Genomic DNA, 25062 nt, shown 5'->3' with positions numbered 1-25062 from the left:
AAGTAATGGGTGCCTTTGTTCTATCAGAATAGCAAATATATCAGATCAGCAAACGGACGTTTGTAGACGCATGCGCTCTAACAAGTCTCCAACAAACTGATGGCTTTGTCGTTAATGCGCGCATCTGCACTAACAACATAGAATCTGATGGGTTGTGACATGCAGGAGCACACGTGCAGTGAGTATTTATGATCAGGCAGCTGATGAAACGTCACTTCTGTTTGCTGATCTGATATGTTTGCTATCTCAGCAGAAAAGGTAAGGAAAACTTAGCTTACAACATGACATTGCCCATTCCTTTATAGAAACTTTACACTTATTTATTGTGGGCTGGATTACAAGTGGAGTGGTATTTTGCGTTTTTAGCGAAAACACCTCTAGGATTTTCATTTTTGTGCTAGTCGGGTTGCGCTAGTATTACAAGTTTCAAGTAAAGTGTTTTTTCTCCAGCAGTAACCCAAATCGTGCTTAAAGTCGAAAATCGCGATTGCGGTTTCGCATTCTACCATAGAAGTTAATGAAGAAAAAAAGTGGAAGTTACCTCTCTCCTCAGACATATATGAGAACAGCAATGGATCTTAGTTACAACCTGCTAAGATCATAGAAAACTCAGGCAGATTCTTCTTCTATTTACTGCCTGGGATAAAATAGTACAACTCCGGTACCATTTAAAATAACAAACTTTTGATTGAAGATAAAAAACTAACTATATTTCACCACTCTCTCTTACTACTCCATGCGTGTTGAGAGTTGCAAGAGAATGACTGGATATGGCAGTTAGGGGAGGAGCTATATAACAGCTCTGCTGTGGGTGTCCTCTTGCAACTTCCTGTTGGGAATGAGAATATCCCACAAGTAATGGATGATCCGTGGACTGGATACACCTTACAAGAGAAAACCCAACTCTTTCACGCAAACACTATAGCGTTTTCAGAATTGCGCTAACCCAACATGAAAATATGAATATTTCATATTCCAATGTTCTTAACATAATAGAATATGTTCTATTTATTCATAAATTAATATTTCTACATATATCTGATTTTTTTTTTTGCAAAATATATATAGGAATATCTATTTATAAATACATAGAACATATTCTGCAGAACATTGGAATGTTAAATACTTACAATAAATACATAGTGAAACATCTTTAGCAATGTATCTAAATGTTAAAGTCCTTTTGTGGCTTTTTTTTTCTCTGAGATCTCATATCTTTGAGCCCTTATAACTTTTTTGTGCAATATTTTTTTTTAAATAATTTTTATTAGATGGTGTTATTATGAGTGTAACTTTAGTTTGTAATGTATTTTTGATGTGTTTTGTGACACCAGTTAACCACATCTCTGAGATTGTGGTAAGGATTGGAGCATAAATTGCGATTTCGCTCAACTTGTAATATCAGCACAATTAAAAATGCTTGCGTAAACACTATTGCTTACACAAAAACTTTTGCACCTTACTTGTAATCTAGCCCTGTATGTTTAATAAACTATTGTTTTAAAAAAATACATCTATGTATTTATCTGTCAGGCTAATCTTTGCTTGAGTACATCATTATATTTAGAATGTATTTACTGTTTGATTTCCCTTTAAAGGGATATGAAACCCAAATTTTTTTTTTCATGATTCAGATAGAGCATGGGTGGCGCTTCCTGATTGGTGGCTAAATGTAGCCACCTAAACTCTGACCTGCGCAGGATTAATATTAAAACGTATATGTAAGAGATGTTTTCCCCAGGTTTTTGGAAACCCGCATGGTAGCAAAAATATAAAAAAAGAAAGAACAGACTATGGGAAAAGAGAACTTTAAGGGACACTAAACACCTAATGCAGATTCTGCAAACTAACTTCTGCTGTCAGTCCATAAATATACTACAAATTTAGTAATAAAGGATTTTTAAGCAGTCTGTGCAGCTTACCCCTATTGTATTCAAGAAAAGTGTTGTTAAACAGAATGGTGATACTGAGCTCAGTGCTGCTATGTGTGCTGCCATGTTGTAACGCACGTTGCTCACAGGCACAGTAGTCATGTGATGCACATGAGGATTACCAGAATGCTCTCTCACAGTGGTGCTGAGTGCTGTAATTAGCTTTATAAACATTTTTCATATGTGCCTCATATTATTCTGTTGTGCATGCATTTATTAATTTCAAAGAACTCAAAACTTTTTCTAAGCTAGAAGAAATATGTCTGACTGCACTATTGAGTGCACGGCTAGAGGAACTGTTTTAGTTAATAGCAACAGCTGATGCTACAGGCAGGAATGAGCTGAAAATTTAGTTACTACTTTGCAGTTTAAAACTGTTTAATACCTTACTTTTTTTGTAAGAAACAAGTATAGATCTTGCAGGCTCTGGCAATATTCAGCTCTCTTCTTACAACGGAGCATGCCACTCCCCCCTCTGTGTATCTACATGGAGAGGGGAGGGGGGAGTGGCATGCTCCGTGGAAGAAGAGAGCTGGATAACACTGCAATTACATTTACTAGAAGATTTATGAACAAGTGCAAGAAGATTTATGCACTTGTTCATAAATCTTCTAGTAAATGTAATTGCAGTGTTATCCAGCTCTCTTCTTCCACGGAGCATGCCACTCCCCCCTCCTTCCTCCCCTCTCCATGTAGATACACAGAGGGGGGAGGAAGGAGGGGGGAGTGGCATGCTCCGTTGTAAGAAGAGAGCTGAATATTGCCAGAGCCTGCAAGATCTATACTTGTTTCTTACAAAAAAAGTAAGGTATTAAACAGTTTTAAACTGCAAAGTAGTAACTAAATTTTCAGCTTATTCCTTTCCCCTGCCTGTAGCATCAGCTGTTGCTATTAACTAAAACAACAGTTCCTCTAGCCGTGCACTCAATAGTGCAGTCAGACATATTTCTTCTAGCTTAGAAAAAGTTTTGAGTTCTTTGAAATTAATAAATGCATGCACAACAGAATATTTATTTATATAAATATGAGGCACATATGAAAAATGTTTATACAGCTAATTACAGCACTCAACACCACTGTGAGAGAGCATTCTGGTAATCCTTCTATAATTTTAATAACATTATCTGCCATGTACAATCACGTGACTGCTGTGCCCGTGTAGCAATATGGTGCCCTACATAGCATCACCAAGCAGCAGATCAGCAGTCTAATTAAAGACACTTTTATTGAACTGTTTGGGGTAAACTGAGCGGCAAGAATAGGGATTCATGATTACTTTGTTATTATTAGTAAATATAAGTTAGCTTAAACAATTTTTAGAAGGTGTTATAGGTCCCTTTAAAGGACCACTACAATTCAGTACAATTTCATAATAAATTTCAAATAAGCAGCAGATTTTTTTTTTTGGACAATTTTTTTTATTTTCCCCGTTTGCGGCCCCGTATCATGTGACAGCCGTCAGCCAACCACAGATTAGTATACATATACTTTTGTGAGCTTGTGCACATGTGAATATAAAAAGACTGTGCTGAATTTGATATTGGAAGTAAATATACAGAATTATGTAACATTAAACTAGGGGTGCCTGTAAAAAAATAAAGCTTATTAAAGATCTAACCCCCAAAACTTTATTCCCTTCCTTGCTGTCCTCTTATGCTCCACTGTTTTTTCAGAAGCCTTTCACAGGCGCTGTCTAATCACAGCACGCACGATCGCGAAGTTGAACTAAATTTAGCGCTTGCTTCTGCGCTGGGTAAAAAATGCTTAGTAAAAATATATTTTCAAACCATCAAATTTATTGCGTTGGGTTCCTAAAGAGATGTGGAATTAATGCATTATGTTAATTGCATCTCTTCAAATCATTTAAAAGGGGCATAAAACCCAACATTTTTCTTCCACGATTCAGATAAAGTGTAACAAAAAAAAGAAAGAAAACTTTCTAATTTACTTCTATTATTAAATGTACTTTGTTCTATTTGTATCCTTTATTGAAAAGCAGGTAAGTAGGCTCAGGAGTGTGCATGTGTCTGGAGCGCTATATGGAAGTAGCTTTGCAAAAATATTTTTAACAATGTTATATCAGTTGGCAGTGTTTCCTGCCATGTAGATAGGGTTGCCACCTCGGCCATGTTTTCCTGGACACTTGTGAGTTATACATGCTACAGGGTTTGCAGGGAGGAACATGAATTGTGCTGTTCAGTCTCACTATTTGTGTGCTGTCTAGGGTTGAAATTCATGTTCCAACCTGCACACCCGGCAAAATGTATAACTCATAAGTGTCCAGGAAAACATGGCTGAGGTGGCAACCCTACATGTAGATCTCCAGGCAAGTGCACGCAACCTACCTGTGTATTTCTTCAACAAAGAATACCATGAGACCAAATCAAATTTTAAACAAATTTCCAATTTACTTGTCTTATCAAATTTCCTTTGTCTTCTTTTTAAATTGCATGCTCTGTCTGATTCATGAAAGAAACATGTTGGGTTTTCCTGTTCCTTTAAAGGAGCAGGCCTCTGTAATCCTATCCAAGTCTACCTTCCATGTCTGTCTTTGTTTTTTCAACTCCATGTATTGATCTTTGAAATTGTTGGCACATTACAACTAATAAAAATAATAGCCAATCAGTTACTGTATCTCACAAGTCATTATTATTTTTATAGAGAGTAGACTCCCAGCTGCCCCTTGCCATGAAGGAGAGGGGAGAGTAAGACTGCACTTGTATAAAGCACTTCAGTAGTTGTCTCTATGGTGCAGCTGACTTGCCAGGAGTTAGGGTTGCCACCTCAGCCATGTTTTCCTACAGGGTGGCAACCTTACCGGGAGTAGATAAGTTTACTGAGTTGACAAAACTATTTCTCTAAATCCAAAAAGCTAATAATACATATAGCTTGAAAAAAAATATTGTTTAAAGGGACAGTAAAGTCAAACTGTTACCTTCATGATTCAGATAGAGCATGGAATTTTAAACAACATTCCAATTTACTTCTGTGATCAAATTGATTTGTTCTTTTGGTATCTTTTATTGAAGAATAAAACTCCTGAACTACCTAGTTTTAATCTTTAATAAAAGATACCAAGAAAACGAAGAAAATGTGATCACAGAAGTAAATTGGAAAGTTGTTTAAAATTCCATGCTCTATCTGAATCATGAAAGTTACATTTTGACTTTACTGTCCCTTTAATATATTACAATCCTAATTAATGAAAGTCATTGCAAACTTGTTAATGGTTTGTTTTTGTCTTCCAGTGTTTTGAAGCCTGTTCCGACAGTCAATACCTAAAGAGTAACAAATGTTGCAACTTGTGTGGACCAGGTGAGTAAAATTACTACATTATGATAGAGAGGTCATTTGTCTGCATAGTTTGTTCTGTATCAAACTTTGTACTATGTATGTGAGACCAGTATTTATCTTGATTACAGGGATTGACATAATTTAAGAATTTTCACTTTTAATTGTGATTATGTGTGTGTTTATATATGAGACAGAAAATATGTCTTTACATATTGGTGAATGTGTAACCGGTTTTGAGTTCGTCCGCAATCATTTCTTGGGAAAAAAACCCCTCTCAGATTAGATATTACCCCAGAGGCAGAACTTTTCTCCACTTTCTGCGATGAGATTTTTTAGTGAAAATTGTTCTGCAGATCATTTTAAAATAAAATAAAATTTTAAACTAGGCAGTTACACTAAAGCACCAGTTCAATATTGCAATGTGTTGATTAAATTTAGAATAAAGCAATATTTAAAGTTTTATAATATAGTGCAGCAGTTGAACATTGCATTGCAAATTAGTTGCAAAGAGAAAAAGAAATTTTGTTAAGTTTCTAAAATGTCTTGTGAAAAAATCCCATAGAGCTAATGAACAATAAATGCTTTGCAGGGCTGCTCCATATTTGGGGGTCGATCCGATAAAAATCGTCGCCCGCAAAAGCCGGCGACGCCAATATTTACGCTGGTTTGGTATCACATATACGGCGTAACCTAGAAGTTACGCCCGTATATTTCTGCCGTCGCCCGTAGTTTTTTGGGCCATAAGCAGGTATACCAAACCAGCGCAGTTTGGTATCCAATATGCAGCGTAAGGACTTACGTGGCGAAAATGGAGAAATCTTACTCCATTTTCACCTCGCAACAAAAAGCAGCCGTAAGAAGCCTTACGCTCACTATTGGAGCCCCGTAACTCCCTAAACTAGCTAGAAAATAAACCTAACACCTAACGCATGCGCAATGTCTATCTACGTGTCACCCGTGATCTGCTAAATAAAACCTAACACCTAACGCATGTGCAATGTCTATCTACCTGTCAACCGCGATCCCCCCCCCCCCCCCGAAATCCCTAATAAAGTTATTAACCCCTAAACCGCCGCTCCCGGACCCTGCCGCCATCTACATAAACTAACCCCCTACTGTGAGCCCCTAAAACCGCCGCCATCTACCTTATCTATCCCCTAATCTGACCCCTTACACCGCCGCCACCTATATAACAATTATTAACCCCTAATCTAATCCCCCTATACCGCCGCCAGCTATATTAATATTATTAACCCCTAATGTAAGCCCCTTACACAGCCGCCATCTCTATTAAAATTATTAACCCCTAATTTAATCTACCTACCCCGCCGCCAGCTATATTATCTATATTAACCCTAAGTATATTATAGTTAATATAGTTATTACATTATATATATTAACTATATTAACCCTAATTATATTAGGGTTAATATAGTTACTATAGTATTTATATTAACTATATTAATTCTATCTAACCCTAACTAAATTTATATTAAATTAATCTAATTCATATTATAAACTAAAATATTCCTATTTAAATCTAAATACTTACCTATAAAATAAACCCTAAGATAGCTACAATATAATTAATAATTACATTGTAGCTATGTTAGGGTTAATATTTATTTTACAGGTAAATTGTTAAGTATTTTAACTAGGTATAATAGCTATTAAATAGTTATTAACTATTTAATATCTACCTAGTTAAAATAATTACCCAATTACCTGTAAAATAAATCCTAACCTAAGTTACAAATACACCTACACTATCAATAAATTAAATAAACTACAAATATCTATCTAAAAATACAATTAAATTAACTAAACTAAATTACAAAAAAAAAACACACTAAATTACAAAAAATAAAAAAAAGATTACAAAATTTTTAAGCTAATTACACCTATTCTAAGCCCCCTAATAAAATAATAAAGCCCCCCAAAATAAAAAAAATTCCCTGCCCTATTCTAAATTAAAAAAAGTTCAAAGCTCTTTACCTTACCAGCCCTTAAAAGGGCCTTTTGTGGGGCATGCCCCAAAGAATTCAGCTCTTTTGCATTTAAAAACATATACAATACCCCCCCCCCCATTACCACCCACATACCCCTATTCTAAACCCACCCAAACCCCCCTTAAAAAAGCCTAACACTACCCCCCTGAAGATCTCCCTACCTTGTCTTCACCACACCGGGCCGAACTCCTCATCCGATCCGGGCGATGTCTTGCTCCAAGCGGCAAAGAAGAATTCTTCCTCCGGCGATGTCTTCCTCCAAGCGGAAAAGAAGAATTCTTCCTCCCGGCGACGTCTTCCTCCAAGCGGCAGCAAAGTCTTCTTCCTTCCGGCAGCATCTTCTATGAAGCGGCATCTTCAATCTTCCTTCTTCGCTCCGCCACCGCGGAGCATCTATCCCGGCCGACGACTGAACGACGAATGAGGTACCTTTAAATGACATCATCCAAGATGGCGTCCGCCGAATTCCGATTGGCTGATAGGATTCTATCAGCCAATCGGAATAAAGGTAGAAAAATCTGATTGGCTGATTCAATCATTTAAAGGAACCTCATTCGTCGGGAAGTCGTCGTGCCGGAAGGATGCTCCGCGGCGGAGGAGCGAAGTAAGAAGATTGAAGATGCCGATTTGCTTGAAGACGTCGCCGATGGAAGAAGACTCTCTGTCGCTTGCTTCAAGACATCGCCCGGATGGAAGAAGACTTCACTGCCGCTTGCTGGAACACATCGCCCGGATCGGATCAGGAGTTCTGCCCGGCGGGGTGAATACAAGGTAGGGAGATCTTCAGGGGGGGTAGTGTTAGGTTTATTTAAGGGGGGTTTGAGTTAGATTAGGGGTATGTGGGTGGTGGGTTGTAATGTTGGGGGGTGGTATTGTGGTTTTTTTTGCAGGCAAAAGAGCAGTTTTCTTTGGGGCATGCCCCCACAAAAGGCCCTTTTAAGGGCTGGTAAGGTAAAAGAGCTTTGAACTTGTTTTAATTTAGAATAGGGTAGGGAATTTTTTTATTTTGGGGGGCTTTATTATTTTATTAGGGGGCTTAGAATAGGTGTAATTAGCTTAAAAATCTTGTAATCTTTTTTTTATTTTTTGTAATTTATTGTTTTGTTTTTTTTTGTAATTTAGTTTAGTTTATTTAATTGTATTTTTAGATACATATTTGTAGTTTATTTAATTTATTGATAGTGTAGGTGTATTTGTAACTTAGGTTAGGATTTATTTTACAGGTAATTGGGTAATTATTTTAACTAGGTAGCTATTAAATAGTTAATAACTATTTAATAGCTATTATACCTAGTTAAAATAATTAACAATTTACCTGTAAAATAAATATAAACCCTAACATAGCTATAATGTAATTATTAATTACATTGTAGCTATCTTAGGGTTTATTTTATAGGTAAGTATTTAGATTTAAATAGGAATATTTTAATTAATAATATTAATATTAGATTTATTTTAATAAGTTTAGTTAGGATGTTAGAGTAAGATAGGGTTATTATACTTAAAATATATATATATATATATATATATATATAAATAACGATATTAACTACAGGGAGTGCAGAATTATTAGGCAAATGAGTATTTTGACCACATCATCCTCTTTATGCATGTTGTCTTACTCCAAGCTGTATAGGCTCGAAAGCCTACTACCAATTAAGCATATTAGGTGATGTGCATCTCTGTAATGAGAAGGGGTGTGGTCTAATGACATCAACACCCTATATCAGGTGTGCATAATTATTAGGCAACTTCCTTTCCTTTGGCAAAATGGGTCAAAAGAAGGACTTGACAGGCTCAGAAAAGTAAAAAATAGTGAGATATCTTGCAGAGGGATGCAGCACTCTTAAAATAGCAAAGCTTCTGAAGCGTGATCATCGAACAATCAAGCGTTTCATTCAAAATAGTCAACAGGGTCGCAAGAAGCGTGTGGGAAAACCAAGGCGCAAAATAACTGCCCATGAACTGAGAAAAGTCAAGCGTGCAGCTGCCAAGATGCCACTTGCCACCAGTTTGGCCATATTTCAGAGCTGCAACATCACTGGAGTGCCCAAAAGCCCAAGGTGTGCAATACTCAGAGACATGGCCAAGGTAAGAAAGGCTGAAAGACGACCACCACTGAACAAGACACACAAGCTGAAACGTCAAGACTGGGCCAAGAAATATCTCAAGACTGATTTTTCTAAGGTTTTATGGACTGATGAAATGAGAGTGAGTCTTGATGGGCCAGATGGATGGGCCCGTGGCTGGATTGGTAAAGGGCAGAGAGCTCCAGTCCGACTCAGACGCCAGCAAGGTGGAGGTGGAGTACTGGTTTGGGCTGGTATCATCAAAGATGAGCTTGTGGGGCCTTTTCGGGTTGAGGATGGAGTCAAGCTCAACTCCCAGTCCTACTGCCAGTTTCTGGAAGACACCTTCTTCAAGCAGTGGTACAGGAAGAAGTCTGCATCCTTCAAGAAAAACATGATTTTCATGCAGGACAATGCTCCATCACACGCGTCCAAGTACTCCACAGCGTGGCTGGCAAGAAAGGGTATAAAAGAAGAAAATCTAATGACATGGCCTCCTTGTTCACCTGATCTAAACCCCATTGATAACCTGTGGTCCATCATCAAATGTGAGATTTACAAGGAGGGAAAACAGTACACCTCTCTGAACAGTGTCTGGGAGGCTGTGGTTGCTGCTGCACGCAATGTTGATGGTGAACAGATCAAAACACTGACAGAATCCATGGATGGCAGGCTTTTGAGTGTCCTTGCAAAGAAAGGTGGCTATATTGGTCACTTATTTGTTTTGTTTTGTTTTTGAATGTCAGAAATGTATATTTGTGAATGTTGAGATGTTATATTGGTTTCACTGGTAAAAATAAATAATTGAAATGGGTATATATTTGTTTTTTGTTAAGTTGCCTAATAATTATGCACAGTAATAGTCAACTGCACACACAGATATCCCCCTAAAATAGCTATAACTAAAAACAAACTAAAAACTACTTCCAAAACTATTCAGCTTTGATATTAATGAGTTTTTTGGGTTCATTGAGAACATGGTTGTTGTTCAATAATAAAATTAATCCTCAAAAATACAACTTGCCTAATAATTCTGCACTCCCTGTATATTAACCCTAATATAATTAGGGTTAATATAGTTAATATATATAATATAATAACTATATTAACCCTAATATAATTAGGGTTAATATAGCTGGCGGCGGTGTAGGGGGATTAGATTAGGGGTTAATACATTTATTATAGGTGGCCGCGGTGTAGGGGGATGTAGATTGTAGGCAAAAGAGCAGTTTACTTTGTGACAAAGCCCCGCCAAAAGCCCTTTTAAGGGCTGGCAAAAGAGCTGTTACTTTGGGGCATGCCCCGCAAAAAGCCCTTTTCAGGGCTATTTGTAGGGTTAGACTTAGGTTTAGTGGTAGGGATAGTTTAGTATTTTAGGGGTTAAATAATTTAATATAGATGGCGGCGGGGTAGGGGGATTAGATTAGGGGTTAATAATTTTAAAATAGCGGCGAGGTAGGGGCTCACTTTAGGGGGTAGGTAAGGTAGATGGCGGCGGTGTTAGGGGCTCACTTTAGGGGGTTATAGATTTAATATAGCTGGCGGCGGTTTAGGGGTTAATAACTTTATTAGGTAGCGGCGGTTTAGGGGTTAATACATATTTTATTGTTAGGATAGTGAGGGGGATAGCGGATAGAGGGTTAGACGTGTCGGGCTATGTTAGGGAGGCGTGTTAGACAGTGCGGGTGATTTAGACTTTAGTCAGGTTTTGTAGGCGCCGGCAGTTTCTAACGTGCCGCAAGTCACTGGCGACGCCAGAAATTTGTACTTGCGCAGATTTCTGGACATCGCTGGTTTATCAGACTTACGGCACGTTAGCATCTGACGGCGACATATATGGGATAGCTCGAGTTGCGAGCTGAAACTGCGGGCGACGCGGGTTCCCTCGCTTGCACCGCAAACTACGATCTATATCGGATCGCGCCTCCTATTGTTCTCTTCAAAGAGCACTTTGTTCTGGATGCACTGTGTTAAGGAAAACTTACACAGTGCAGCCAGAGCTCAGTGCTGTTTGAAGAGAACAGCCTAATGCAGAGCAGTACTGCAAAGCAAAAGAGCCAACAGTTCCTCCATGTGTCCCATTCTTTCTGCAGAGATGCTGCATTTTCTGTGATGACCTCTCAGATAACAGCATGTTCTGCCTTGTGGCCTCCATTGTAATCCATTACATATTGTTGTGTGAGAACATAGTATTCAGCTTGTGAGAATGTTGGCTTCCATTGCTATGGGATTTGAATACATAAGAAGCATAACCGTTAAGGGACAGTGTGCAATATAATTGGTTCCCCCTTTATTTGTTTCCAATGACTTGTTGTAGTAGTTATAAAGTATAAAATGTATGGGTATTTGCTTCTTTTAGGTTTATTTTGTTTGCAAAGTAGTTGTTTTTGATCTTTGAAAACACAGCCCATTAAAATGGTCTGAGCTTACAGGGAGAACACATCTCATTATCTTATCACTTTGTGTATAAAAGTAATGCTTTCTTATTATTTCTGTCAGAGAGAACAATTGAAAATAATTTCTTCTGCTAGATCCTGTTTATATAGCTTTTCTATACCCATAACTAACTGCAGTACTGGACGTTTCAAGTGGCAAAATCAGCTATTTCAACTGACAAAATAAAGGTACAAGTTATATGGAATCAATTTAATACATTCCAGCAGGTAAAATGAATCATTGGGAACACATTAAAGTGCATACAATTCTACAGTATGATGTTCCTTTAAGCTCTATAAATAGCATATTATTATTATCGGTTGTTTGTAGAGCGCCAACAGATTCTGCAGCGCTACATAGACAATAGAACTGTAACATGTAGGTTCCTTACATTTAAAATTAATAAAAACACGGAAAAAAATGTAAAACTTAAAGGGGCAGTAAACTTACATACTAATGTTATATAATTCTGCACATAGTGCAGACTTATATAACATTAGCTTACCGGCACATTTATTCTTTCAGTTATCTCAGATAAATTATATGTAAACCACTCCTTTTACCAGAACGCCCCTCTTTGCTCTACTGAGCGGGTCTGCAACACTGTCTAGTCACAGTGTGCCCGGTCGCACCATTAAAATGAATGTAGCTCGCTCCCTTAGCAGGTAAAAGGAGGATTTTACATATAATGTATATAAAATAATTGAAAGTATAAATGTGCCAGTAAGCTAATGTTATATAATTTGCAGAATTGTATAACATTAGTATGTAAGTTTACTGCCCCTTTAAAGGGACAGTACACTGTAAAATTGTTTTTCCATTAATGTATTTTAAATGACTTGTTATACCACCTGCAGAGTATAAAATATTTGAGAAATGGCATTTTCTGGTTTATTTGTGTTAATGAAGTAGCTGGTTTTGTGCTTTGAAACCACAGCCTATTACAATGGGTTGAACTTAAGGTAATATCAGATCTCATTATGTTATCACTTTGTGTACACAGACTTGCTTCCTTATCTTATAATTGTCTTGAACACCAAAGCTCAATACAAAGAGAGAACAATGGAAAATGATCATTTTATTACTTAACTATCCTGCATCCCACAGAGTGTAACTTCTTCTGCTGACTGTGTTTACTTAGGCTTGTCAATAGCCTATACTTCACTATCAAAACTTTCAATATAGGTTGGGAAACCGCAAGCTAGATCAGCTATTTTAAATGCTGAAATAGGAGTAAAGCAGCTACTTGCAACCAATTTAATACACTCAGAGTCTAGCAGGTAAAAAGGATCATTGGGAATAATTTAAAGGGGAGAAAGTTTTTGGGTGAACTGTCCCTTTAAGCTTTTCGTAAGGGTTTTTTAAAAGTATATTTAACTGTTTTTATTTCAGCTTGCATTTTAACTGATTCACATTCTTGTTTTTTTCTGTCTCCTATCTTCTTGTGTGTGTCGGTAATTAGGGGAGGGATTAGTTTCTCCTGTGTGGGCCAGCAAACTCTATAAATCTAGCTCATTAATCTCATTCAGTGTACAGCTTGCTATATGTCTGCATCACTGGCGCAGCCACTTCAGGGATCATATCTCTGTGGCAAGTGTGAGCATATTGTCTCTTTAGAAGCTTGTATTAGAGTTCTGGAGGAATGAATTGCAACACTGGGATATTCAGACACTTGAAAGGGAAATGGATATGACTGAGCAGGTTGTTCATGGTTCTAGCAGTAGGAATAGAGAGGATTCAGATAGGGAAACTCTGCGAAGTAGCTGGGTTGCACTTAGAAGGGGAAGTAAAAGAAAGTGGAAGAGACACAGCAGTTCTGAGCTAGAACACCCCAACAGATTTTAAAAATTATGTGAAGATGTTGAAGGTATCGGTTCAGGGGTGGTAATGTCAGAGAGGGCCGTTCTGCCTAATATAGTGAAAAGTTCTTCAGTCATGGAAGAGGAGCATACTATAGTGAATAGTGCTTCAGTCATGGAAGAGGAGCATACTATAGTGAATAGTCCTTAAGTCATGGAAGAGGAGCATACTATAGTGAATAGTCCTTTGGTCATGGAAGAGGGGCATACAAGTGTGGGTCTAAGGCAGATGTTGGTTGTATGAGACTTTATATTTGGAAGGTTGATTGGGTAATTTGTCATCCAGATCCCTTAAATAGAACAGTTCTCTGTCTTCCAGGAGCTCATGTTATGTGTATTGTGGAGCATATTTATAGATTGTTAGAGGGATCTGGGTCTGATACTGCAGTCATGGTGCATATTGGCACTAATGACGGAATCAGTGGGAGAAGGAGTGTCCTAAAAAATGACCTCCGCGAGTTAGGTAACGAGCTTAAAGCAAGGACCTCCAAGGTAATCTTTTTGGATATTTTACCAATACCATGTGCTAACCCAGTAAGGTAGAAGGAGCTAAAGGCAGTTAATTATGGGTTAAAAACATGGTGTCAAAATGAGGGGTTTGACTTTTTAGAGCTCTAGGCTGACTTTTCACTTGGGCACATTTTGTACCGTAAAGATGGATTGCACCTGAATGATATAGGTGCAGGTGTGTTGCGGGTTGGTAGCATGCTTAGAGAACAAGGCAAAAGGGTGGAGGGTCAGTCCAAACATAATAGAACCAATTGATGAGTCTGTGAATATGACACACCTAGAATATCTCAAGGAAGGGATGACAAGGGTACACTTAGGAAATGTCACATTAAAAAGTTTGGAGGAAAGCACACCAAGTAGCAACAGAAAGCACATAAAAATGAAATGACAGCAACTGCAAGAAGCATGATGGGTAAAATTGGGGAGCTGGAGCTCTTTTTTGCAGAAGAGGACTATGAAATTATCAGTATAACTGAAACTTGGTGGGATGATTCACATGCCTGCGCAGTTAACTTAGAGGGTTATACTTTATTTAGGAGGGTCAGGAGTAATAGAAGGGGTGGAGAAATGTGTGTGTGTGTGTGTGTGTGTGTATATATATATATATATATATACTGTGTATATATATATATATATATATATATATATATATATATATATATATATATATATATATATATATATATATATATATATATATATATATATATATTTTTTTTTTCTGACCTTAAACCTACAATAAGGGAAGACACTGTGGGTTGAAATAGAGTGGGGAAAAATCCTAAAAAAATATTATTAGGAACAGGCTACAAGCCCCTCAACATCAGTGACACAGAGGAAACTCAGCTGCTAATGCAAATCGGAAAGGTAGCTAATACCAATGCTTTATTTATGGGAGATTTTAACTACCCTGACTTAAACTGTGGGTCAATGAAACTAGTAATAAATACAGTTAAGAGAGAGATTTTTAAATGTTCTTAAAGATAACTTAATGTCACAATTAATATAAGAGCAAACTAGGAATAAAGCTATATTGGAATTAGTGCTATCAAACAATACAGAAATAATATCAAACATTGAAGTCAAAGAACATTTGGGTAACAGTGATCATAACATGGTCATGTTTGTAATCACTTTCCATAAGCAGTGTTCAACTAAGATTTTTAATTTTAAGAAAGCAAAATTAAAGGATTTAAGGAAATCATTAAATAACAAACTGACTAAATAAAAATGTGTTAAGATAATTTAGGAAAAAAATAAGGGCATTTAAATTATTCAAAGAAAATAGTACAGACTCAACATTCCAAATATATAAGGAATGTAACAAAAAATAGGGAAAAAAAGCGATCAAATTAGCCAAAATTAGAAATAAAAGATTAATTGCAAAGGATTCTAAGTCAAACCCTAAAGGGTTTTTTAAAGGGACAATCAACACCAAAAATCTTATTATTTAAAAAGATAGATAATCAATTTATTTACCATTCCCCAGTTTTGCCTAACCAATACATTGCATAACCAATTTTCTCTCTCTCTCTTTCTCTATCTATCTCTCTATCTCTCTATCTCTCTATCTCTCTATCTCTCTATCTCTCTATCTCTCTATCTCTCTATCTCTCTATCTCTCTATCTCTCTATCTCTCTATCTCTCTATCTCTCTATCTCTCTATCTCTCTTTTCTCTCTATCTCTTTTTCTCTCTATCTCTTTTTCTCTCTATCTCTTTTTCTCTCTATCTCTTTTTCTCTCTATCTCTTTTTCTCTCTATCTCTTTTTCTCTCTATCTCTTTTTCTCTCTATCTCTTTTTCTCTCTATCTCTTTTTCTCTCTATCTCTTTTTCTCTCTATCTCTTTTTCTCTCTATCTCTTTTTCTCTTTTTCTCTCTTTCTCTTTTTCTCTCTATCTCTTTTTCTCTCTATCTCTTTTTCTCTCTATCTCTTTTTCTCTCTATCTCTTTTTCTCTCTATCTCTTTTTCTCTCTATCTCTTTTTCTCTCTATCTCTTTTTCTCTCTATCTCTTTTTCTCTCTATCTCTTTTTCTCTCTATCTCTTTTTCTCTCTATCTCTTTTTCTCTCTATCTCTTTTTCTCTCTATCTCTTTTTCTCTCTATCTCTTTTTCTCTCTATCTCTTTTTCTCTCTATCTCTTTTTCTCTCTATCTCTTTTTCTCTCTATCTCTTTTTCTCTCTATCTCTTTTTCTCTCTATCTCTTTTTCTCTCTATCTCTTTTTCTCTCTATCTCTTTTTCTCTCTATCTCTTTTTCTCTCTATCTCTTTTTCTCTCTATCTCTTTTTCTCTTTTTCTCTTTTTCTCTCTATCTCTTTTTCTCTCTATCTCTTTTTCTCTCTATCTCTTTTTCTCTCTATCTCTTTTTCTCTCTATCTCTTTTTCTCTCTATCTCTTTTTCTCTCTATCTCTTTTTCTCTCTATCTCTTTTTCTCTCTATCTCTTTTTCTCTCTATCTCTTTTTCTCTCTATCTCTTTTTCTCTCTATCTCTTTTTCTCTCTATCTCTTTTTCTCTCTCTCTTTTTCTCCTATTTGTTACTTTTTGTATCTATTCAGCATTTCTGAACTGTTGTTTTGGTCAACTTATTTTGTTTTTGTCAACTTAGTCTGCTGACATCTGGTAAAATTACTGCACTAGGCAGTATTTTGGGGTCTAAAGTTGGTGGGAGTGGGGTGTTAGCTTGTGCAAAACAGTTTGTGCCTCACTTGTCATCTAGCCCTTTGTCTTCTTGAAGTTTATACTGATTCTGATGTTTTAAGTATTTTTTATATGAAGACTACTTGTTATGGTTATCTTGTGTTTTTGAAGTCTCTATTGATACTGATGTTTTCTTAACCTTATGTTTGAAGACTACCTGTTGTGTTTACATTGTGAATGTTGATGGATTTAAACTTTTTTTGTCATTGAACATAGTTCTGGGACTGGCACGTTTGAGGGGGCTTCAATCCTTAATACCTACATAGCAATAAAATAGTGATCTGTATATTTATTATTTTTAGAAAATGAGTTTCTTTTTTTTACTATTAGCTTGATTTAATGTATATATGTAGCACAGACCTTTGTCTCTATTATATAGCTCTGCAAGACATTAATATGAAATGTATTGTACTTCCTTATATTGTGCATCACCTTGATGTATTCGCCTTAAGCTGTATGTTGATAAAATACCTCAATAAAAAAGACACTGGAAAAAAAATTGGTAATGATTTCTTGTAGTTTTGTAGGCTGAATTACTATGTATTCTTAGCTTTATTTATTTTTTATTCTTTTTCTGTTCTTTTTGTAAATAAATAGGTAGTTTTGGAAGGTGTTAGGTTGTGAAATAACATAATGGGTTAATTGTTTGTTATCTTATAGAAGGCAGGATATGATGTGTTTAACACATGATTAAGGGGTTTTGCCCCAAAACGTTGCTGTGTATTGTGGTTTTACACATGTGTTGGACACTATACAATAAATGAGATCATGTGTTTTCAAGAAGTCCTGCTAAACCTCGACCGAACAAGGTCTTCCCTTGAAAAGGGAGAGACAAAAATCTGCCGTTGGACACCAGGAGCCCAGGATTTCAGCCTGCATTGACTTCTTGTCAGGACCACTAAAGCCACATTCTTAGCAATGATGTAGATAATCTCTACAATTGCATCACAAATTAAAGTGTTAGCAATCTTAATCATCTTTAAACGTTTCTGGATTTTCTCTAAAGAAACCTCTTCTGAAACAATTCTGATAAGATGTTGATCCATAAAGTGATTGCACTAGCAATACAGATAACACTAATCCCCTGCTGTAACATATCTCAGCCTAATGTCACTATCCCTTTAAGACTTCCTTCTCTGACTGCTGCATTTGGGCAGTATTCACATTCAGCTTGCTTGTTTGCCTGATTAATCATTCATGCACCTGATTACCTCAGCCTCTTTTTAAGCCTTCTCAGGTCTAATGTGCTTTGCATTAACATTAAAGTGTGATCCTGAACAACAGAGGCTTGTGTCAGTTTTCTGCTTGAACTTACCAACTATTCCAAGATACAGCATTTTCTATTACCTATGCTAAATATCATCAAACCGCAAGTATCAAAAATATCTCCATTCTGTTTCCTGGACACAGCTACTTAACAATCTCTGAATTTTATTATAAATCAACTATGCTTTTGCTTACCATCACTCTCTAATTACAATAACATCATCTTACTCAGAACTTTATAACTATTTCTGTGCTTCTAGTTGTCATTGCTGAAATAACCTGCAACAAACCTAGTTTGATCAAACAGTAATTAATGCCTGAGACTTGTAACTTGTCTATCACTTGTGCTGCTCTGATTATACTGATATACAGCTTTACATAATATAATGAACTGTGAACCTGCAACAAACCTTGGTTTGCAAATAAATGCACAGAACAGTAATTAATGCCTAAGACTTGCAACCTGTTTATCACTTGTGCTGCTGTGTTTAACCCTGACATACAACCTTATAAAACATTATGTACTGTGAACCTACAACAAACCATAGTTTGCATCTAAGTATAAAACTTCTACCTGTTTACTTTGGAGCCTGAACATTGCTATATAATTCTCTCACTGAATCCTGCAGCTACTCCTGTTAACTAATTATAACTCACAGTGAAGCCAGAATATATTGTAAACAAATATTGCACCCTCCATTAATTCTTCAATAACTTCTAGCAGCTATGGATCACAGAATATCATCTATCCACGCCCAGGATACTCTTCCCCGGGTCAGGGGTCGGTGTATTTAAATCCCTACCACTGCCCCGAGGTTCTGTTTCCTGAGCGCATGTACACCGGATAATGACAGAATGTTAATGCCTAAAAAAGGGATTCGCAGTGGTAGTGGATGCACCGACCCTCAAAGGAAAATAAAAAATTACAACATATATCAGACCCAAGCAATCCCTAAAGGAAAAACAGAAGATTTTCATACTTTTAAAAATTTAAAGACACAGTACTCCTATTCTAGACTGTCCTCTACTCATGTTCGTGGTTACCATTTTGGTGAAACTGATCCTGAATCTGACTATGAAAATGAAGAGGATTTAACCATAGCTTCAGCAGAAAAAATTCAGATATTTAAAGAGACAGAACCACTTTTCTAAAAGGTCATCTGTTCCTCATGTTCGTGATTACCATTTTGGTGAAACTGATTCTGAATCTGACTATGAAAATGAAGAGAATGTATCCATCGATTCAGCAGAAAAAAATCAGATCTTTAAAGAGACAGAACCACTTTTCTAAAAGGTCATCTGTTCCTCATGTTCGTGATTTCCATTTTGGTGAAACTGATTCTGAGTCTGACTATGTAACTGAAGAGGATACATTCATAGATTCAGCAGAAAAAATTCAGACCTTTAAAGATTTAAAGAGACAGGACTACTGTTCCAGAATACCATCTACTCCTCCTGTTTGTGATTCCTATCCTGATGATACTGATTCTGAGTCTGAATATGTCAACAAGGAGGATGACTTCACAGATCCAGCTGAATTGGCATTAGACTGGTATGAGCGCAACTTTAATTCGCCACAAACTCAGACAAAACCTCAACCTATTTGCTATAATGACATCCTTGGTTGTTATATTTACAATATGGATGATACAGACAGCTCCCATCATGAAACCTCTCATGGAAATACTGATCTTCCTATTTCTGATATTCCCATGGAATCGTTAGATTGGACAGATTCAGAGCCGGAAGAAAAGACATCTGGTTTACAGACTGCTGTTTGGAGAAAAGGTCCCCTAAACTACTATGCAGATTTATTACATCAGAATTATGCATCCAGTGATGAAGAGGATTTCTGTTCTCAACCTGATATAAGGTACTACAAGCCACAATGGCAGCAACCTAAGAAGCCTCATACTGGGAAGAAATATCAGTTATCTAAGCTCTCTAAGAAAAAGAAGAAGAAGAAGAAGAAAGTCTTTCTGCCTACAGAAAATCAAAAGTGCAAAGAGGAAACTCAGCCTGAATCTCCTGTTTCAGTTTCTGTTGTGCCAGACCCTCTCTTGCCTCATGACACTGTCAACACCAAGCTGGATGTTGTCTCTAGTCACCATCTGTCTGTTCTTAAAACATCTAATGGTATCTCTTCTCAGACTCTACAACAACTACAAAAACTGTTTCCAACTATTGATTTCTTGCATCCCACTCATGCTGCCTCAATGTCTATAAATCTTGTGCTAGAAACAAAAGATAATTTTGTTCCAGATATACAATCTAACAGTTTACCAGAGATAGTCCCTGGAGAATTTAGCTCTGATATTCAAACTCAAATAAGTATGCCTGCTGAACCCCAGACAACTTCTCAGTTAGAATCTTGTGTCACAATTCTGCCGCATCTACCTGAGTGTGGCATATTTCAGTACACTTCACGCTCTCAAAATTCTTCTGTTACTGCATCTAAGAAATTGTTTCCCTTGGGAGATACTTTGCACCAACCTACATTTTCTACTACATCAGTTTCCTGTACAGGAATTCCTGATACTGAATCCTGTGAGGACAACATTGAACCAAGTTCACAAGTGGACATTCTTGACCCTGAAACTTGTACAAAAGTTCTTCAAGAAGATTCCCCAGTGCCCATTCCTGTTCCTGTTTTCCATGATTATACTACTAAACCTGATATCAGGGTGGACTCTCCTGTTTTTGACCCTGGTATGGGTATTCCTTTGTTTAACCCAGAAATGGGTGTAATAATACTTGATCCTGAAGATAGCCATGCCCTCTACTCAGAAGCGAGTATGGTTCTTGGCTCTAAAGTGGGTCTTGTTAATTCTTCGTTTATGAACCCTGAAGAAAGCCTTGCCCTCTGCTCAGAAGAGAGTATGGTTCCTGGCTCTAAAGTGGGTTCTTTTTCTTTCTCTATAGTTGAACCTTGCCCTGGCATGGGCATTCCTTCACCCGATCCTACTGAGGATATTCCTGAACCTTGCCCAGATGTGGGTACTTCTGAACCTTGCCCTGGTGTGGGCATTCATATACCTGTTCTTAGTGAGGACACTTTTGTTTCTGAATCCCATAAGGAGACATTTCATATTGAATTAGAAGATGGCAAGAACTGGACAAATCTTGCACTCTACACTCCTATCTCCTACTTTGAAGAAAGCCCTGCTATTGCGTTAGAAGTGGCTATAGCTTTTTCTTTTGGAGTATATCTAATCCTCAGCCAGGAGGTTAATTCTGAGGATACTCAAATCTCTGACCCAAAGGTGGTTTATCTGGTTATCAATCCAGAATGCTGCATCTCTATTTCTGAAGCTGAGAAAAGCCTATTCATATCTCTAGGACTGGCTGCCTTTTCATTGGCTATGTACATGGTCATCTATCATGAAGAACATCCACCTATCTACCCTCACAATGATTCTGTGGTAGGAAGCTTATTGTATGTTACGTTCATGCATTCTCACGATGACTACAAGAAAGATGACTTCAAGTTTTGCTCTCATCATTGTCAAGATCTTTTGATACATGAATTACATGGCCTTTGCTTCATCATTCAACTTTTTCAAGAGATCTCCAACCCTCCTTTCTTGATTTCCAATTGGACTCACTACCTCCATACACCTACTACCGGTTCTCCATATCATTTTTGTTCTCTCTCCTTTTGGATTGTATTGGGCGCCCGGAGGTCGCCTTTGAGGAGGGGGATCTGTAACATATCTCAGCCTAATGTCACTATCCCTTTAAGACTTCCTTCTCTGACTGCTGCATTTGGGCAGTATTCACATTCAGCTTGCTTGCCTGCCTGATTAATCATTCATGCACCTGATTACCTCAGCCTCTTTTTAAGCCTTCTCAGGTCTAATGTGCTTTGCATTAACATTAAAGTGTGATCCTGAACAACAGAGGCTTGTGTCAGTTTTCTGCTTGAACTTACCAACTATTCCAAGATACAGCATTTTCTATTACCTATGCTAAATATCATCAAACCGCAAGTATCAAAAATATCTCCATTCTGTTTCCTGGACACAGCTACTTAACAATCTCTGAACTTTATTATAAATCAACTATGCTTTTGCTTACCATCACTCTCTAATTACAATAACATCATCTTACTCAGAACTTTATAACTATTTCTGTCCTTCTAGTTGTCATTGCTGAAATAACCTGCAACAAACCTAGTTTGATCAAACAGTAATTAATGCCTGAGACTTGTAACTTGTCTATCACTTGTGCTGCTCTGATTATACTGATATACAGCTTTACATAATATAATGAACTGTGAACCTGCAACAAACCTTGGTTTGCATATAAATGCACAGAACAGTAATTAATGCCTAAGACTTGCAACCTGTTTATCACTTGTGCTGCTGTGTTTAACCTTGACATACAACCTTATAAAACATTATGTACTGTGAACCTACAACAAACCATAGTTTGCATCTAAGTATAAAACTTCTACCTGTTTACTTTGGAGCCTGAACATTGCTATATAATTCTCTCACTGAATCCTGCAGCTACTCCTGTTAACTAATTATAACTCACAGTGAAGCCAGAATATATTGTAAACAAATATTGCACCCTCCATTAATTCTTCAATAACTTCTAGCAACTATGGATCACAGAATATCATCTATCCACGCCCAGGATACTCTTCCCCGGGTCAGGGGTTGGTGTATTCAAATCCCTACCACTGCCCCGAGGGTCTGTTTCCTGAGCGCATGTACACCGGATCATGACACCTGCTTGAATAAAGAATCCTGCCTGCTGGAATGCTTTCCTGTAATAAGCTTCCAATTTTCGATTTATAGGATCTTTAAAGGATGTGCTGTCCTCAAAAGAGATGGTAGTTTTCTTGGCAAGTGTGGAAATAGCCCTGTTCACCTTGTGGATAGTTTATCAATGTTCCAGTTTTGAGGCAGTGACTGGAAACATCCTCTTGAATCTTGTAGAGGGCACAAAAGGAATTCCAGGTTTTAATCCTTTCTTTTGAAATTTGCCTCTGAAATAACTTCTGGAACAGGAAAGACCTACTAATTATTTAGACTGAAGTTTAAATAACAAGTCCAGTTGTTTAACTGTGTTCTCTTCTGTAGATTCAGGCTCATGAACTCCTAGGGTCAGTAAAACATCATGTTGCAAAGCATGTAAGTGTTCCGTAGGAAAAATAAAAGAACTCTCTAATTCTAGATACGTAGAAGGATCTTCAGTATCAGACAGAATCTCACCCTCCGATGAGTGGTCAGAAGCCTCAATGTCAGTGTCCTTGGTTGGGCAGACAGATGTACTGATTCTGCTATAGGTGCATGATTAATTAAAAAGTCACTGCTGGAGACTGTGAAAAAAATGTACAATGGGGAAATATAAGGAGACCGTACCCATATTTAGTCAAACTATAAAATGTGCCTACAAAACCTGTGCAAAAGGTATGTAAACTGTAAGTGCAAAGTATTATGCACCCTGGCTATGTGATGTGTAAGCAAATAGTCTGTGGGCTGTATATTCCAAAAGATCTGCCACTATGTCTAACGATCCTGCAAAATATTTCATCGCCGAGAGTAATTTACTATACATGCCATTGGTTGTCGATACTGGCTATAGATAACATCCCACATTGCTGCCCATATTGACGAACTATAGTAAAAGGATCCTTTGCAATAGAGCTGCCATGCCTAACCACTAATCCTAATACCCCTAAATCGCAAACTAACACTACTATAATAAAGATATAAACCGCCACATACCAACCGCAAGTACTTAACTATTAACCTCTATACAGCAGCCACATACCCACCGCAAGTACTAAACTATTAACCTCTATACTGCCAGATATCCCAAACTCAAACAATCGTAAACCCCAAGTTACAATAATTTTTTGTATTTTTTTTTACAAAAAATTAAAATTAAACCTAAACCGCCACAACCCCAAACACAATCTTTCCTTATTCTACCTAACACCTAACCCCCCTCTATACTAAACCCCCATCTGAAGTAAACCCCCTAAGTTACAATAAAAAAAGTCTAAGCTACAAAAAATAATAAACTACAGAATCCAAAATATAAAACCCACCATTATACCTAACATTTATCTACATCCCCAAAACAAAAAAACTCTAACACTAAAATAAAGTATAATAGCCCTTAAAAGGGCCTTTTGTAGGACATTGCCCTAAAGTGATTTCAGCTCTTTTACAATGAAAAACAATTACAAACACCTCACCCCCAAAATAACAAAATCTACCTAAAAAAAACTATACTAGAAAAGAAAAGTTAAATATTCATAAAAAAAATCACCCCAAAAAAGCCCTAACTAACCAAAAAGTTCTACTCACTGTTGGGAAATTCGGCTCTTCTTGATCCGATGTTGGGCCCTCTTTGTCCCAGTTCCTGGTGCCAGGGGCCCATCTTCTCGTAGGGGGACTTCGGCAGCATCTTCCACCACCTCCACTGTGCATCTTCTTTTCTTCAGCTCTCTTCCTCGAGCCCTCGTCTTCATGCTGTCGCCGCCTCACACTGAAATTCTGGAAACACAGAACCCCTATAAATAGGGGTACCACTTAATCCTGATTGGCTGATTTTAAATCAGTCATTTCCTATTGCTGATTTTAATCAGCCAAAAGCAAGAACGTTTTTAAATTCTAATTATCCTTTTCTATTGGATGATTAGAATTTAAATTTAAAAATGTTCTTGCTATTGGCTGATTAAAATTAGCCAATAGGGATTGACTGGTTTTAAATCATCAGCCTTTATGGGGTTGATTATGTGATTTTTGATAGTATTTAGTAGGCTTTAATCTCCTAACCAACCACATAACTTGGGGGTATGATGCATATTCTTTTAACTGTTTTATATAAATTAATATGTAATTATTTTATCTTGTGTTTTTTATTGTAAACATAAATATATATTTTAAAATGTATATTTATGTTACAAAAGGCACTAGTATTACAGTTGTATTATTACATAACAGGCATGCAGTTATTTAATACT

The 25062-nt window shown here is 37.0% G+C and overlaps 1 protein-coding gene across 1 annotated transcript in view; it reads left to right on the top strand.

The window, feature by feature from the left end:
• Positions 1-25062, top strand: part of LOC128666802 (tumor necrosis factor receptor superfamily member 5) — a 72549-nt gene that overhangs the window by 4728 nt on the left and 42759 nt on the right. The window contains exon 2 of the mRNA XM_053721633.1: positions 5180-5246. Coding sequence (XP_053577608.1) covers positions 5180-5246 — 67 coding nt within the window. The remainder of the gene's footprint in view (positions 1-5179; positions 5247-25062) is intronic.

This window comes from Bombina bombina, chromosome 1, assembly GCF_027579735.1.
Source record: "Bombina bombina isolate aBomBom1 chromosome 1, aBomBom1.pri, whole genome shotgun sequence".
Taxonomy (NCBI): Eukaryota; Metazoa; Chordata; class Amphibia; order Anura; family Bombinatoridae; genus Bombina; species Bombina bombina.
Note: the sequence above shows the minus strand (reverse complement) of the source record. Positions and strands in the feature narration are given on the sequence as shown.